Source organism: Antechinus flavipes, chromosome 3 (genome assembly GCF_016432865.1).
Source record: "Antechinus flavipes isolate AdamAnt ecotype Samford, QLD, Australia chromosome 3, AdamAnt_v2, whole genome shotgun sequence".
Lineage (NCBI taxonomy): Eukaryota > Metazoa > Chordata > Mammalia > Dasyuromorphia > Dasyuridae > Antechinus > Antechinus flavipes.
The window spans coordinates 447,666,188-447,680,592 of record NC_067400.1 but is presented as its reverse complement, the minus strand read 5'-3'; the positions used below and the strand labels follow the sequence as shown (position 1 = coordinate 447,680,592).

General features: G+C 36.1%; 1 protein-coding gene across 4 annotated transcripts in view; it reads right to left on the bottom strand.

The window, feature by feature from the left end:
- Positions 1 to 795: 795 nt before the first annotated feature.
- Positions 796 to 14,405, bottom strand: part of DCLK1 (doublecortin like kinase 1) — a 393,205-nt gene continuing 379,595 nt past the window's right edge. For 2 of the 4 annotated variants that reach the window (XM_051986464.1, XM_051986467.1), the window contains one exon: positions 796 to 6,829. In XM_051986464.1, coding sequence (XP_051842424.1) covers positions 6,665 to 6,829 — 165 coding nt within the window. In that variant the 3' untranslated portion in view covers positions 796 to 6,664. The remainder of the gene's footprint in view (positions 6,830 to 14,405) is intronic. The other 2 variants (XM_051986465.1, XM_051986468.1) reach the window with 1 other exon arrangement.

Below are 14,405 nucleotides of genomic sequence, written 5' to 3'. Positions count from 1 at the left end.
CTTGCTGTCAGAACAGATCGCACCTTAAAGTGTCAATTTCCATTAAAAGCAAAAGAAAACAAAGCAAATCACATTGATCTGTAGTGGCTTCAAACTTTAGCAACAATTTGGGAACAATCTCAAAGGAACAGGGTGATTCAAGCTGGGCTACAAAATAGGAAACAGAAGCAGCAGTAGAGATGGCCAAGTTAGAATGATGAGGTTGTGTATAGGAGTTAGCATGTGTCTGAAAAGTGGTACCATTCTCCACAGAACCTACCATCACACATGATGGCTGACTTGCCAATATCCTTGGAATTATCTATACTCACAGAGAAGAATAGGTCCATTGGATCAGGTTTAGCTGTTTACTCTATTTTTTTCTCACCATTGCCAATGGGATGCTTAGCGGGGAGTTGTTGCCCTTGTGTCAACAAATTATAGGTTATTGGACAAGAAGGCAATGGCATTTCTCCTGAAAATCAGCATACATAGCATCAAGGGGGCAACAAAGGGTCGACTGGTATTTAGTTTTCCTGTGGTTATCCAAGACACAGTCCCAGGCAGGAAAGTCATAGGGTGAGTGGGAAATATGAAAAATAATTCTTTTTAATGATGACCACCAAACATTCTGCTACATGGGGTATGTGGGAAAGCAGCAAAATGATTGCATGACAAATTTTTTAAAACCTCATGTGGAAAAAATCCCCCATGTGTGCAGCTGGATGCTACTTCCTGAGCTATGTTGATTACAAATTGAATGAAAATTTAATTTTTGCTATGATGTCAACAGAAACTGAGGATGGACACTGCAGCTAAGGTATTTTGTAGTGGTTCATACACCAAGTACTACTATTTTATTAATTTAAAGAACATGTTTTACATAAAAACAAGCAACATCAAAAAAGCTGAGTTCAGAAATGATCATAATATATCACAGATGATTCCATTCCACATTAACCTACATTTGTTAGCATAAACTGAGGGATTAGAAAAAATTGGACCTCATTCCAGCTTTAATCATTGATACAAATCATTTGAAAGTTATTTCATTAGTCTCCTGAAAATTAAAGATTAACCTCTGTCATCTGATCCACCCAGCAACTGTTAAGTTCAGTATTTTCAAAGGAAACAGTTAATTTTTTTTCTTGCACAGAATTGAAACCATTCAGACTTGTTTGAATGCAGTGAGCTCCTTGCATACCTCTTTAGCATGCATGAGAAAAATACTACTTAATTTCACACTCAACTAATCCTTTAATAATTTTCTTTCAGTCAGAATGAAAAATGGTATTATTAATTTCTTAATAAAATAAAAAATGTTACAGAGAAGATGTTGCTAACCTTGGACCAGTTTCAATTTTTTTTTCTGAGAACACACCAAAGATTAGAGTAAATGGCAAGTGAAAAATTGTTCCTTGGGAACTATTCAAGACCTTTTTCTTACCATACTTTATTAGACTTGAATGAGCTGACATTGTAGTGTTTTTTTTTTTTAATAATCATTGAATATATATTATTAAGACTACCTTCTTTTAATACCAACAGGGATGGTTTCTGGACAGATGTTACTTAAACACACAAACTATGTTCACAGTAAAATGAAGCAATTTTATATTCAAGTAACATTAAGGATCTTAATTATACTGATACCCCCCCTACCCCCAAAGAAAGAAAAAATCCAGTACAGTTACAGGTAAAGTTTAATTTTAAAGACTGTTGTTCCCCTCCCTCCAGGGGAGGAAGAAATTAGATCCCTTGATTGCCTCAGTGGGCCAAGATATTGCAGACTTCATGCTAAAAACACCTGCCATTTGGAAGCTCACTGAAAAATGGTCATGGTAGCTACAATCCTGAAGAACAACCAAGGAAATTCAAAGAGGCATCTTAAGCCTCTACAATGAATTTCCTGTTTCCCACCAGTTTATGACCCTTAATGTTACTGGATGATAGGTTATGTTTGTACCATTAAAAAAAAAGCCCTCGTTAAAAGCACCCCTAATGTCTTTATTTTTTTTCCTGACAAATTTGGTGAGACCATTTTGAATGTTCTCATGTATAAGCATATGTTAATCAACATAAAACATCTTTGCAATGGTTTAAGCATTCAGTATACAGTATTTGAGGAAATATTTTAAAAGGTTAAAAGTACTTCCTTTTAGGATTTCCATTCCACTTTAGCTAATAATTATAGGAGTGCTTTTAATGAGCATTTTTGCCTAGCAGAATTAAGTGGTTCCATGAAACTTGTATAGTTTAATGTGTAAATCCATTCTCCACTATTAAATAAGCATATGTGTGACCCTCTATCACTGCATGCAAAGTGATGGCCTATTGGAGAGGATTCGTTCTAATTTATAAAAGGAATTGGGCTTAGAATACCAAGGAAAGCCCTACCCTATGATTTGCCTATTTAAAATCCTTGCAAATCTTTGAATGGATAACAAAGTCAATCAAGCAGTTCCAAATCTTCTTAAAAGATGATTTTACAAATTACAGAAAGAATATATCACCCATAGCACATGCCAACTGATCTGGGTGGTGATTCATTTATGGTTCAAAACAAAACAAAATAACCCCATGTAAATGAATATCCACCATCAAGCTAACATGTTTGATTTTCTTGGTGCCCTTCTGCATCTGCCCTCAGAAAAGGGCCAAACTGAATTCTTCTCTTTTCTGCAAGGAAGAGCTGGGTGGAGGGAGTAAGAAAGCAAGCCTTCCTTCACCCCCAGGTTGAGGCAGTACACGCCAAGTTTCAGCCGGGAGCACATTTTTTATGGTCATATTAAAAACCTTTGAAAATAGGAGTTTGTAATGGAAATGCTGACAGACCCCTGACTCTTAGAGCAGGGCTGGAGGGCACCACAATAATGCTAAGAAAGATCTCCCTCACCACAATCTAAACTCAATACAGGGGATACAATTTTCTAATGTGGCCCATTGGCCAGCAAATAACAGTGATTTAATGTACTTGACCTGTGGTCATATGGTAGCACTGTGACCCTCAGAGCCCATTTTTCTTTTTCTTTTTTCCTTTTTGTTCCCCTCCTGGCTGAAATATGCCTCAAAGGGCAAAGGATTGCAATTTACCTTTCATTCATGGATATATTGCTTTCATTTCAACAATGCTTGACAGGTTGGCTAACCACCACAAGCTACTGTACTACCGTACTGGGCTGTGGTGGTGGGTCCCATTGAATACAAGACGCCAGGCTTTTTCAGTAGTTTATTCACAGGGTTCTTGTTGCTTATTTTAGTTAAATGCACCACATGGAAAGTAGATGAGGGCTACTGTAAAAAGCAATAACATTTTTCAAAGACTTGAATCTCACTTTTTCCCTCTAACAGTCTGAAGCAAATCACATATTGATTGATTGTTAACAAGTAAAACGGTTTCTGCTACAATATAAAGAAAAGAAAATGTATGTGTTCATTAATATGAACAGTTCTCATCAACAAAGATGATTTACATGATACATAACAAAGCAGCTTTCCCTTAACTAGTACACTACTCAACTGCAAAGCAGAATCTCAGAACTTGAAAATGTCATATTGATATTCCTTCGCTCAAAAGGGAAGACGGCTTCAGCTTGCTATATTACCGCCATAAATGATTATCAAGCATTTAGGAAAAGAGATCTGAAATCACTGGTAGAGTTTGAATTCCAATTTTAACTACAGACTTACACTGTGATAATGGTACATCAAATTTCTCTGATTGGTGCAATAGAAAGGAAAGTCAATTTGGTCATAGAAATTCCTTGCAGAAGAACAACATATAGCTATTTCAAATGGAAAATCATCTAGGGATTAATTTTCTAGAAACAAAATCAGCAAATACTGGCTAAGAAGTGAAGCAGTTTGCATACTCTAATGTAACTGGCATGCTTTGTGCTTTTCGGTTAACCCTCTGAGTACAGCTATGCTTTCTGGCTTCCTGGACCTAAATAAATACTATCCAAAATTGCATTCTGAGGGGTTATTCAATATTCTTTCTTGATAAATTGTGTTCCTTTTCTTCCATGGTTTATTTAGCACACGTCAATCAGATAGGCTTGAGATATCCTTATATCCTCGACACCATCAGATACCTGGGGTGTCATGCATTTTGGGGGGCTGTCGGTTTAGCAGCAATATTTAGGTTTAGGCACCAAAGCTGCATTCAGCCTTTGGAATGATTCACAGACATTGTTGATACAAAGACTTGATTGAGTAGCTCACCTATTCTAGACACTGGATGATGTGGAAATGCCAGTCCCCCAAATAGGATTTATAAACAAAATGATTCCAAGGAAGAAAGGAAAAGCACATTTATTCTAGAGCAGACAGATGTTTGGCCATATGATTCTTCCCATTCTGGTGTTAGGAAGAACGGCCAATTAAATGACTATTTCTGAGATTTATAAAAGTGTTTCATTTCATTGGCTTAGAGAAGGAAATTCTTTCTCTCAGATCTGGGTCCTTGACTACCAATTAGGCTATTGAATGAAAAGGTACTTTAATTTCCAATTTTTGAATTTTCTCATCCAAATCAAAGGTTTTAATCTACTCAGAACCACACTGACATGGACTCTGGGTTCTTGAATTGAGCTCTGAAAATACAAAGGGGAACCTTTTTATTCTTCAGCAACAACTCATTTACTTGATCATGTGTACTGTGATCTCTCTTGCGCTTTTGAAAAAAAAAAACCATTCCCAATAAAATGTACATTGCTGACATATGTCAGGATGACTTATACTAAACAAACTTAATAATGGGAAAATAAAATGCATGGGACACAGTGTCACCAAAATCACTACAATTTAAATATAAAAATATTAAAGTACTGACTCTGAGACATGGATGAGAGAGTAAAAAATGTACTTTGAAGATTGATATCCATGGTGGAGGGGGAAAGGGGAGAGAGAGAGAGAAGCTAAACACAAAATTCTGAACAAAATTTTTGATACTATGCTATTTTTTAAAACCTTGATGGGGAGAGCATCAAAAAATACTGTGAAAAGCAATTAATGTAGTATCGATCAATACCAATTTCCTAAAAGATATGATTCACTGCTTCCTCCTTTACAAAACAAAAAGCTGACGAGGACCTTAGGTCATTTGGTTCAGCCCCCTGCCTCCAAGCAAACAAGGTTTCATTTTCCTTTAAACATTGCAATGACTCATCTTAATTGAGCCAGGAATATATGAGGAACCCTTTCTCAAAGATCATGTGCTATTGGAAATTCACTGGAGACACAGGGTGAGAGAGGGATGCATTTGCTAATAGAAGTGAAAAACACAGGCTTTAGACAAGAATTCACCTAGCCCTGGGGAAACAAATGAAGGATGGGGTAAGGGAATGAAAAAAAATGCAACATTTCTCCACGTGGACGTTGCTGCCAGGTATGCCAGGAAGTCATAGCTGGCAGTGATTGTTATGCCCTCAGCAAGCCTCCTATCTAAGCCTTCCTAGATTGCTGATGTGTTACCAGGGAAAGCCTAGGCAGGTAGTCTAAAGCGATGCATGTGGTTTAAAGAGTATCACCAATATTTTTGGTTTAAAAAAGCATTTTTATTCTTTTTCCTTTTAAAGAAAATTCAGAATCATCTTTCTACTTTTTTCCTCCCCTTCTACTAACCCTCACTACTGTCTTGCAAAGAAGGCAAGACTCTCACTCCCTTTCTCCCAGTTCCCCTATATATTGGTCTTATGGTATATATATCTATATCTCAGAGCAAGAAGAACCCAAAATGCTGAAGGACTGGATCATTTTCCATCTCTGTGCTGGAAATTCCAGTACTCCAGAGAAACTGGCAAGGTTATTGCTTTTTTTCTACCAGTGTTTTGCGTGTTTTTTTTTTTTTGTAGAAAAAAAAATGTGATACTGATTAGATCCTCACACACTAAGATAAAGATGGAATATAACTATTCCCGAGAGTCTACATTGGCACTAGCAGCAGATGATGTGGAAGCAGCATTTACAGGGCCATCAGCACACCATCATAAGTAGACTTGTCGGAGTTGAGCACCACCTATTTCCCCTGACATGAACCCAATTCCTTTCATTCTTGGAGCCAGACCCAATTGGGACCGGCATCCATAGCTATCATAAATCTATTTACTTTTCTAAGAGAATTTTTTTTTAATTTCTCATACTTATCCATGTTAGTAAGCTGCCATTTATAAACCCACAAAGAGGAAGGAGCAAGATTACATTCTGGATGTCCAGTGAGTCACTGACTCTGTATCACCCTATCTATCCAGGTTGGCAGCATAGAAACATGTTCGTACAAGTCAAAAGGGCCAGAATAATTGCCTAACTAGGGCTTCCTATGTTAAAGAAATTGATGCACTCAGAGGGTTAACATGTGCTATAATGACATACTGCAGATCCTAGCTTGGCTGATGAAAACATTCATTGCTTCTATCTTTAAAAAGAAAAAAAAATAATTGCAAAATAGACTTAACCCTTTGAGGATCCTAGTAGCAGCAAGTTGCCATCTCAACAAAGAACATGTGTCATCTCATTCATCATAAGGAAATGGGTTCAAAGTTACCATAAGCACACCTTCTTTTCTGTCATTCAAACATTTTAGAGCCAGATGGATCAGATGAAACTGTTTCACACAAGTTTGGAGAATTTAAGAGTCTCAAAGGGTTAAGTGAGGGCTGTGATTTTTTTGTAAAAGGGTTTTTTATTAAAAGGGCGAGTTAGGTGAGCGAACAGTCTCCGATGAACTTGGTGAATAGTCTTCCGATTCAGAGTTGAGTTCAGGGGGAGCTTGCTGCGCCTTATACCGGCTCCTCACATCCTGGTTGCGTCTTCGTCGGAAAACCTGCCTCTCCTTATCAAGAGCGGTGGTCTGGCAGGGGCATAAAATGAGAAAGAATAAAATTAGGCTGGGCGAAATTCAAAATGAATGCAAACCATCCCCCTCCTGGGTTGTGGGAGAGAGATGGGAGAATATGCAGGCCTCGTGAACCTGTCCATTTTCATTCAGTCTGCTTGACAAAGCAGGTCATGCTGCTTCACAACTTATAAAAACATAGATCCTGGAGACTGAAGAAGCAGCCAGGGCATTATCAAGTATGTGCAGCATGGATGGATGCCATATGCTTAACTTCTGGGGGATGCTAGTTCCATACAATCTGAGATTCAGATTTCAACTCAGCTCCATATAGATTAACCTCTGCCCCACACGATCTAGCCGGAGAGTTACTGACAAACTCTAGCTGGAGGGCTGTCGGTGTGATGTGACCTAAGGTAGGCTGGTGTAGGGTGTGTTCATCAACATTCTAGCTGATCAAGATGAAAGGTGATGAAACCATCAGACATGGTGGCTGAGATATGAGCTCCTCCTCCAGCTCTTTTACCACTGGGCCTCAAGCTAAATGATCTGGCTTTTTCCCCTCCCCCCCCTTTTTTTTTTTCTGTTTAGCTGTTGAGAAGGATGGGTGAATCTGGTTAGCATTGGTCTAATTTTAATGAAGCAAAATTCTTGCTTTAAATAAAAGCAAACTGAAGTAGGACCACCCCCACAAAATATACGATCGATTCTTTTTGGAAGGCTTCTGTCGAATTACATAGCTTTGAACATCCTGGCTTTCCCAGTCATCCTTCTCCTCCTACTTGAACCTACTACCAAGTTATAAGCTGATGTGTGTGATAATTGGCTCCAGCCCTGGAAGTGGTTATGACATCAGAATTGGAACCTTATGACTTCACAAGAGATTTAACAGGTGTGGGAAAGGGAGGCAGAGTCTCACAAAGAAAATTTAAACAGAGAGAGGAGAAGAGCAAGGAAAAAGACCAAAGAAAATTATCAAATACACATAAAAGTTGAAAGTTTCCTCCCATGAAAGTCCTTTTAAAAAGGATGTAGCCTAGAGGTTATTCTGCTTTCAGGAGATTATTTTTCCTCTACTGGGATATATGCCACCATTTTTCCTCTTGAAAATTTACTGTTAACTTCTTCAAAGAACAGAGATAAATTTATAGCCAGACTGGTTTTGAGAACAAAGTGAGGACTAAATCCCTCATACAACTACAAAATAGCATTACAGCAATCTAAGATCTAAAATAGGGCAATCAAAGCTCCCAAATGAAGTAATAAAGAGAGAAAGGGAGACTGTGTAGAATGAATACAGCAAAAGAATTAGGCTGAATTGCTTCCTTTTTCCCTATCTAGGTCCTGTATAACATTGTTAGGAATCAATGAGGAAGATAAACTTTAATAAGTCATGTCTAGTTTATAAATAACAGGGCCAGAGTATTAACACAGTGGTGTTTACCTCTGATTCCTTTGCTACATTTGGCTCAACCCTTGTTTATAATTCTCTATTTTATGCCTACTGACTTTATAATCTTTTTTTTTTGTTATCATAAGACCAAATTCCTAGTTTTTATTTAAAACATGGTCAACTGAAAAACTGATAGTTGTGTATATACTAGTGTTCCCAAGAAATAACAGCCTATTTAGTCTGAATCACACAACAATCATTCTGCAGTTAATCCTAAAGTCAGACATACTAGTAATTCTTAGTAATTAAAATATTTCTACTTCAACTTTCTGGAGAAAGAACACACTGCCATAAAAACTGAATACTGATCTTTTGTTTTAAAAATGGACACAGAATAAGTAAGTTGGACATACCAAGTGGAATAGTTAAAATAGGCTAGGCAAAAAGTAAGAAAAAGAGGAAGCATTTGAAGTTTTAAAAATATATCCAAGTACTTTTCTTAAAGTAACTCTCATGCTCACTTTCCTGACATCACCTTTATTTCTCCTAGATTTTCTAAACATTATAAAGGCTTGAATCAGTCTTGCCTTGTCCTACCCCATGTTATCTATTAAGTAAATTCCCATCCCCCCCATACCCCTGACATCAAATGCCATGCTTTAGAGTCCTGTAATTATTTAGCGATCCCCAACCTTAAGGCAATTAAGTTTGTTTTGGGAGGTGACCTTAATAGGTTTAAGGTTGAATTTCTACTTGGGTTATTCTAGTTTCTTCCCTAAAAAAATTTTTTTTAACCCCATAAGGGGATTTCTCTTTTTAGTATTTTAAGTGATGCTTAACAATGGACATAGATAATAGTCTTTACATTGATTTCTGTCCATTCCATTTCTCCAAACTCCATCCTTTTTAGCTTTTCTGAAATTTACAGTTCAGCTTCTAGGTTCCCTCCCTTTATTTTTAAGGTTCAAAGTTGTGCGATAATCCTATGTGATAAAAAATAGATTATGATTGTTGTCTTTTTGTTATCAGAATTATTCATCTGCGAAGTCTCTAAGAGATTATCTGGTCTAATCTGCTAATTTTTGAAATAAGGAAGTGAGACCCAAAGAGATTAATCCAGTGGTGTCACACTCAGTGACTTTTAAAACTTCAAATGACATCAATGTTGTATCTAAAATCATGCTGTATTATATTTAACTTTTTTCTTCATTAAACATTTCCCAGTTACATTTTAATATGGTTCTGTGCAATGGTATTTTGCTAGTTTTTTCATCTTGGTTAAACTATTAACCCAACTAGCAAGCAATAGAACCAAAAGTTTATCTTTCCTCATATTCTCCCACATCTGTCCGCTTCTCATCCCTTATACTGCCATCATCTTAGTGAAACCTCCATCTTCTAAACTGCATCCTACTTTTTAGTTTTCTTTTAAATCTAATGATATTAGCAATCTTACTATTTTTTGAAGTAAACATATCATTTCCTTCCTGTTTTCACTGACTGTCCCCCACTCTGAAATCCTCTCACTCCTCATTTCTATCTCTAGCTTCCCTGGCTTTCTTCAAGTTTCAGCTAAAATTCCACTTTCTGCAAAAAGTCTTTCCCAGTTCTCCTTATTCTTGGTAGCTTCCCTCTGATACTTTTCCTTATTTATCTTATATATTATTATCTTTATATCCTATATATTATTCTTATATATCTTGTTTGTACATAGTTGTTTGTTTGTTGTCTCTCCATCAAATCGAACTCTTGATTCCAGAGACATTTTTCCCCTTGCTTGTTTTTTGTTATGATGGTAGTTGTTCCTCCCCTCACCCTCTTTTTGTATCTCTTTAGATGCACAATACCTGGCACATAATAAGCTCTTTATAAAATCTGGTTGACTAGTTTTGTCAGATCATTCTCCCACTCAAAGTTTGTAATGACTCAACATTATTTATAAGATAAAGTCCAATTCTTTAATCATTCAGTGCTCTACGACCAACCATTTGGCCAAAACCTATTTTTTCCAGCCTTATCTCATAAGTATGAATCTTCTAATCCAAATTGACTGTGGCACAGTCCTCTGACTAGTTCTAGAGCTCATTACTGCCCCTACTATCTTTTTGCCTTTTCCCTCATTTTTGATAACTATCAAAATAAAGTCCAAACTCCTTAGCTTGATACTCAGTTCTCTGTACACAACTGGGCTCTGATTCACCTTTCCTGGTTTATTTCTATTCCAGAATTCTGAAACCTAATTTTTTTTTTTGGGGGGGGAGCATGGATCTATCTAACAATAGTCTGATGAAGTCCATGGACCCTTTCTCAGAATATTGTTTTATGAAATAAAATATATAAGGTTACAAATGAAACAATAATATCAAGTGTGGCTATCAATATCTATATATATTTATGTATATATACAATTTTTTTTCAGAGCCCAGATTAAGAATCCCTGTTCTAGCCAAACTAATTATCCTTTGTATATACCCCACGTTCCTCCTTCCCCATATCTGTTATTAGCTGTTTTCCACACAGAATAGTATATAAGCTCCTTGAAGGCAGGGATTTTTGCTTTGTAATCCCAGGGCCTAGCATACATATGGGATATGGACTAGGATAGGGACTAAACCTATGATGTCATTGACATAAGGAAACTCCATTAAAGGTCAGATTGGTCCCTTCTTCATTATCTTTCGGACTCATCTGGAGCATTTAGTTGATTAAGCAATTTACCCAGTCACTGAACAGATAGTACCTGTCAGAGGCAACATCTCAGTAGTATTTCTGGTTCTACTAAGTTTTCACACATTTGTTGAACTGAATTTAAGACCCAGCTCGAATGCTGAACTCAATAAATTCTTCCCTGGCCTCAAACTGATTTTTCCTTCTGATTTTTATATGACATAAAGGTAGGTAAAAGAATAAGAATTTATATATGACATACTACACATGCTAAGTACTTTATAAATATATCTCAGATGAGACTCACAAAAATTTTACTAAGTAGGTGCTGTGATTGTTTCTATAATGGAGGAAACTGAGACAAAGGGGTTAAATGATTTGCCCAGGATCATGCAACTAGCAAGAATCTGAGTTGGGATTTGAATTCAGGCCTTCAGGCTCAATGCTCTAACTATTGCACTACTCAGCTGTCTGTAGACAAATGTCTCATATAAAAAAAGTGGATTTATTTTAATCATGTTCCCCTTGCTGTGATTCCATTTGGGATTTCTTGGCAGAGATACTGTAGTGGTTTACCATTTCCTTCCCTAGTTCATTTTACAGATGAGGAAACTGAGGCAAACAAGGGTAAGTGCCTTGCTCAGAATTACACAACTAGTAAGTGTCTGAAGCCAGATTTGAATATGAGTCCTGCTGACTCCAGGGTCAGTGCTTTATCCACTATACCATCTAGCTGCCTCTAGATGATCTAATTTATATTAATTTACATGCAAGTCTTTCATACTAGTAAAATCCTCAAGGGACCTCATTCAAGATAATTTAAACTCATAATAGGTTATTCATGAATACATGTTCAAATGTTGAGTCATGTCCTATTGATCATAAAGTAGTAGGTGCATAAGTCTATGCTTAATAACCATCTGAACAAATAAGAACCTAGAGTTTCACATATTGTCACATTCAATCTTTTATGTTATCTTAAGTCTTGACATGAATGCTGGACCAAGGCACTGTCATAAATATAGAATCAGGCTATGTAGTTTTGCTCACTTGATGGACCCAAGTTGGTTACACATTTAGGATTTCATCTATTTATACAATAAAATGGCTTTTAAAATATATGCTATTCCTTCAGCATATCCTTGAATATCATTTCATAGGCACTTCAGAACAGAGAAAATAGGAGGAAATGAAGAAAATAGCAGTACATGTCTTGGCAAAATGAATCCCTAAAGGTACTGTAATGCCAAATATTTAAATGAACTCACTTGAAGGCATTTTCTCAGAAATCCATTAAGCTATAACCACACTGGGCATCTGCACTGCAGCCAATAATAGAGGCAACATCATTTAAATTCTGGATCTCCCACCAACAAATATCTAAGGCATGCACATACATGTTTCTCGCTTCCTCCCTCTCCCTATCCCTCTCAATCTCTTTCTGTCCCTCTCTTTTTCTCTCTCTCTGTCTTTGTCTCTGTATATCTCTCTTTCTGTCTCTCTGTCTCTTTGTCCCACCTCTCTCTTTTCTCCTCTCATTTTCCTTCTCCATTTCTTCCCTCTTTTCCCTCCATCCCCCCATTTTTCTGACTTTGGCAATACAAAACTAGAGTGAATAGATTTCCTCCATTTGTGTGTGTCCTTCAAAAGTTATACATTTGATAGAAGCTCAATATTTAATATTTTATATTGTTTAATAAAATTACAAATTTTTGGTTTCTTAGTCAAATTGAGTAACTGGTAAATATAGTCTAGCTCTGGCCTTTGATAAGTAATTGGGTGGGCAGCCTGTATATCTGTTGAATGAACAATGCACTGAGTCCAGAATCAGTTAGTGGGCAGAGAGATTTGGGAAAAGACACTGTGTTCTGATCAAATCAAAGGATCATAGAGCTAAAAGACATATTAGTGGTCATCTCTATTCTCTCATTTTACATATGAAAACTAGACTCACAAATGTTTAGTGACTTGCTAAGGGACATACAGGTAGAAAGCCCTTGAAGCAGGATTAAAATTCAGGTCATTTGATTCCTAATCTAATACTTCTTATTTTGATCTACTATGTTAAATAGTATATATACTATATGTTATGTTATATTGTATATATACTATATACTTAAGTCTATCTACTATTCTATCTACTTTTTTTGACAATAAATCAGTTTATCACTAAAACAAGAGTACATTTTTAAAAAAAGCAACATTATTCTGGCGATACTATATGATAATAAGTCATGGATTATCACAATCTTTGAGAGATCAAAATGGAGTTTCACTCCAAACAGCACTGGAGAAATACATAGTGGGCATGAATACTATAGCATATTATAAATGATGAATTGTACATACAAAAGAATCCCAAAGAACCATAATACAGAAGATTCATGACCATGGAAGGAGATAAGATGGTTATATATAAATATCAAGATTGAAAGCTAATTAATTGACAGTCTGTTGCATTTTTTTTAAACCACAGGATGTTAAGAAATCCAAAGGCACCCAGTGTACTAGATGCATGCATGTAGAAAATTTATGGGAGTACATGGACAAGAGTAAGACAGGATGTGAAAGCAGGTTTGGATCTCAATGTGTATCATTGTAGGTGTAACCCATATCAATGATATCATGGATCCATTGAAGTATTATTTGGTTGAAAGATTTAATGGTACATAAGAACCAAATGCATGGGTTATGCAATAGATTTATCATAAATTTCTTCAGTAAGTTATAACATCATTAATAATTCACAAGAGGACTTGAAATATCCTTGAGGAATTTTTTATAAGGCTTCTTAAAGTATAAATCTTGAGCTTGTGTGATCACATTTCATTGTTAATTCTTAACTAAGAGAAGGTAAACATGAGAAACTCTTAAGAATAAAAGCTTACTATTATTACTAAATGAAACTTTAATTCTCCTATTTTAAAATAAATCTGTAATATAATGCTCTAGGATAGAACCATAATAATAGGTCAATAAAACACATTAAGTAGAATTTTGTTGTTCAGTCATTTCAGTTTTGTCTGACTCTTTGTGACCTCATTGAGGTATTCTTGGCAAAGATACTGGAGGATTTGTAATTTTCTTTTCCAACTCATTTTACAGATAAGGAAACTGAGGCAAATAGGATTAAGTGAATTGTGCAGAGTCACAAAATTAGGAAATGTCTGAGGCCAGATTTGAACTCAGGAAGATGAGTCTTCTTGACATCTGGCCTGGTACTCTATCCACTGTGCCATCTAGCTGCTCATTAACCAGAGAGATATTTGATTTTGAAAAATTATGGGAAATGACTTACTTAGTATAACTGTCCCACATAGAAAAAAATCATATAAAACTACTCCAATGTAAGAAATGAATAAGCGGATTTTTTCAGGGGAAAAAAAGTTAACATGAAAAGTGAAGAATAACGACATAAAATCAGTTATTTTAGCATCTTTGGTGCTTGGATGGATTTATCAACACTACTAGATTTCTTAGCAAAATGACAATGTACTTTGAAAATCTTCAAAAGGAATTTTTCTATGACAC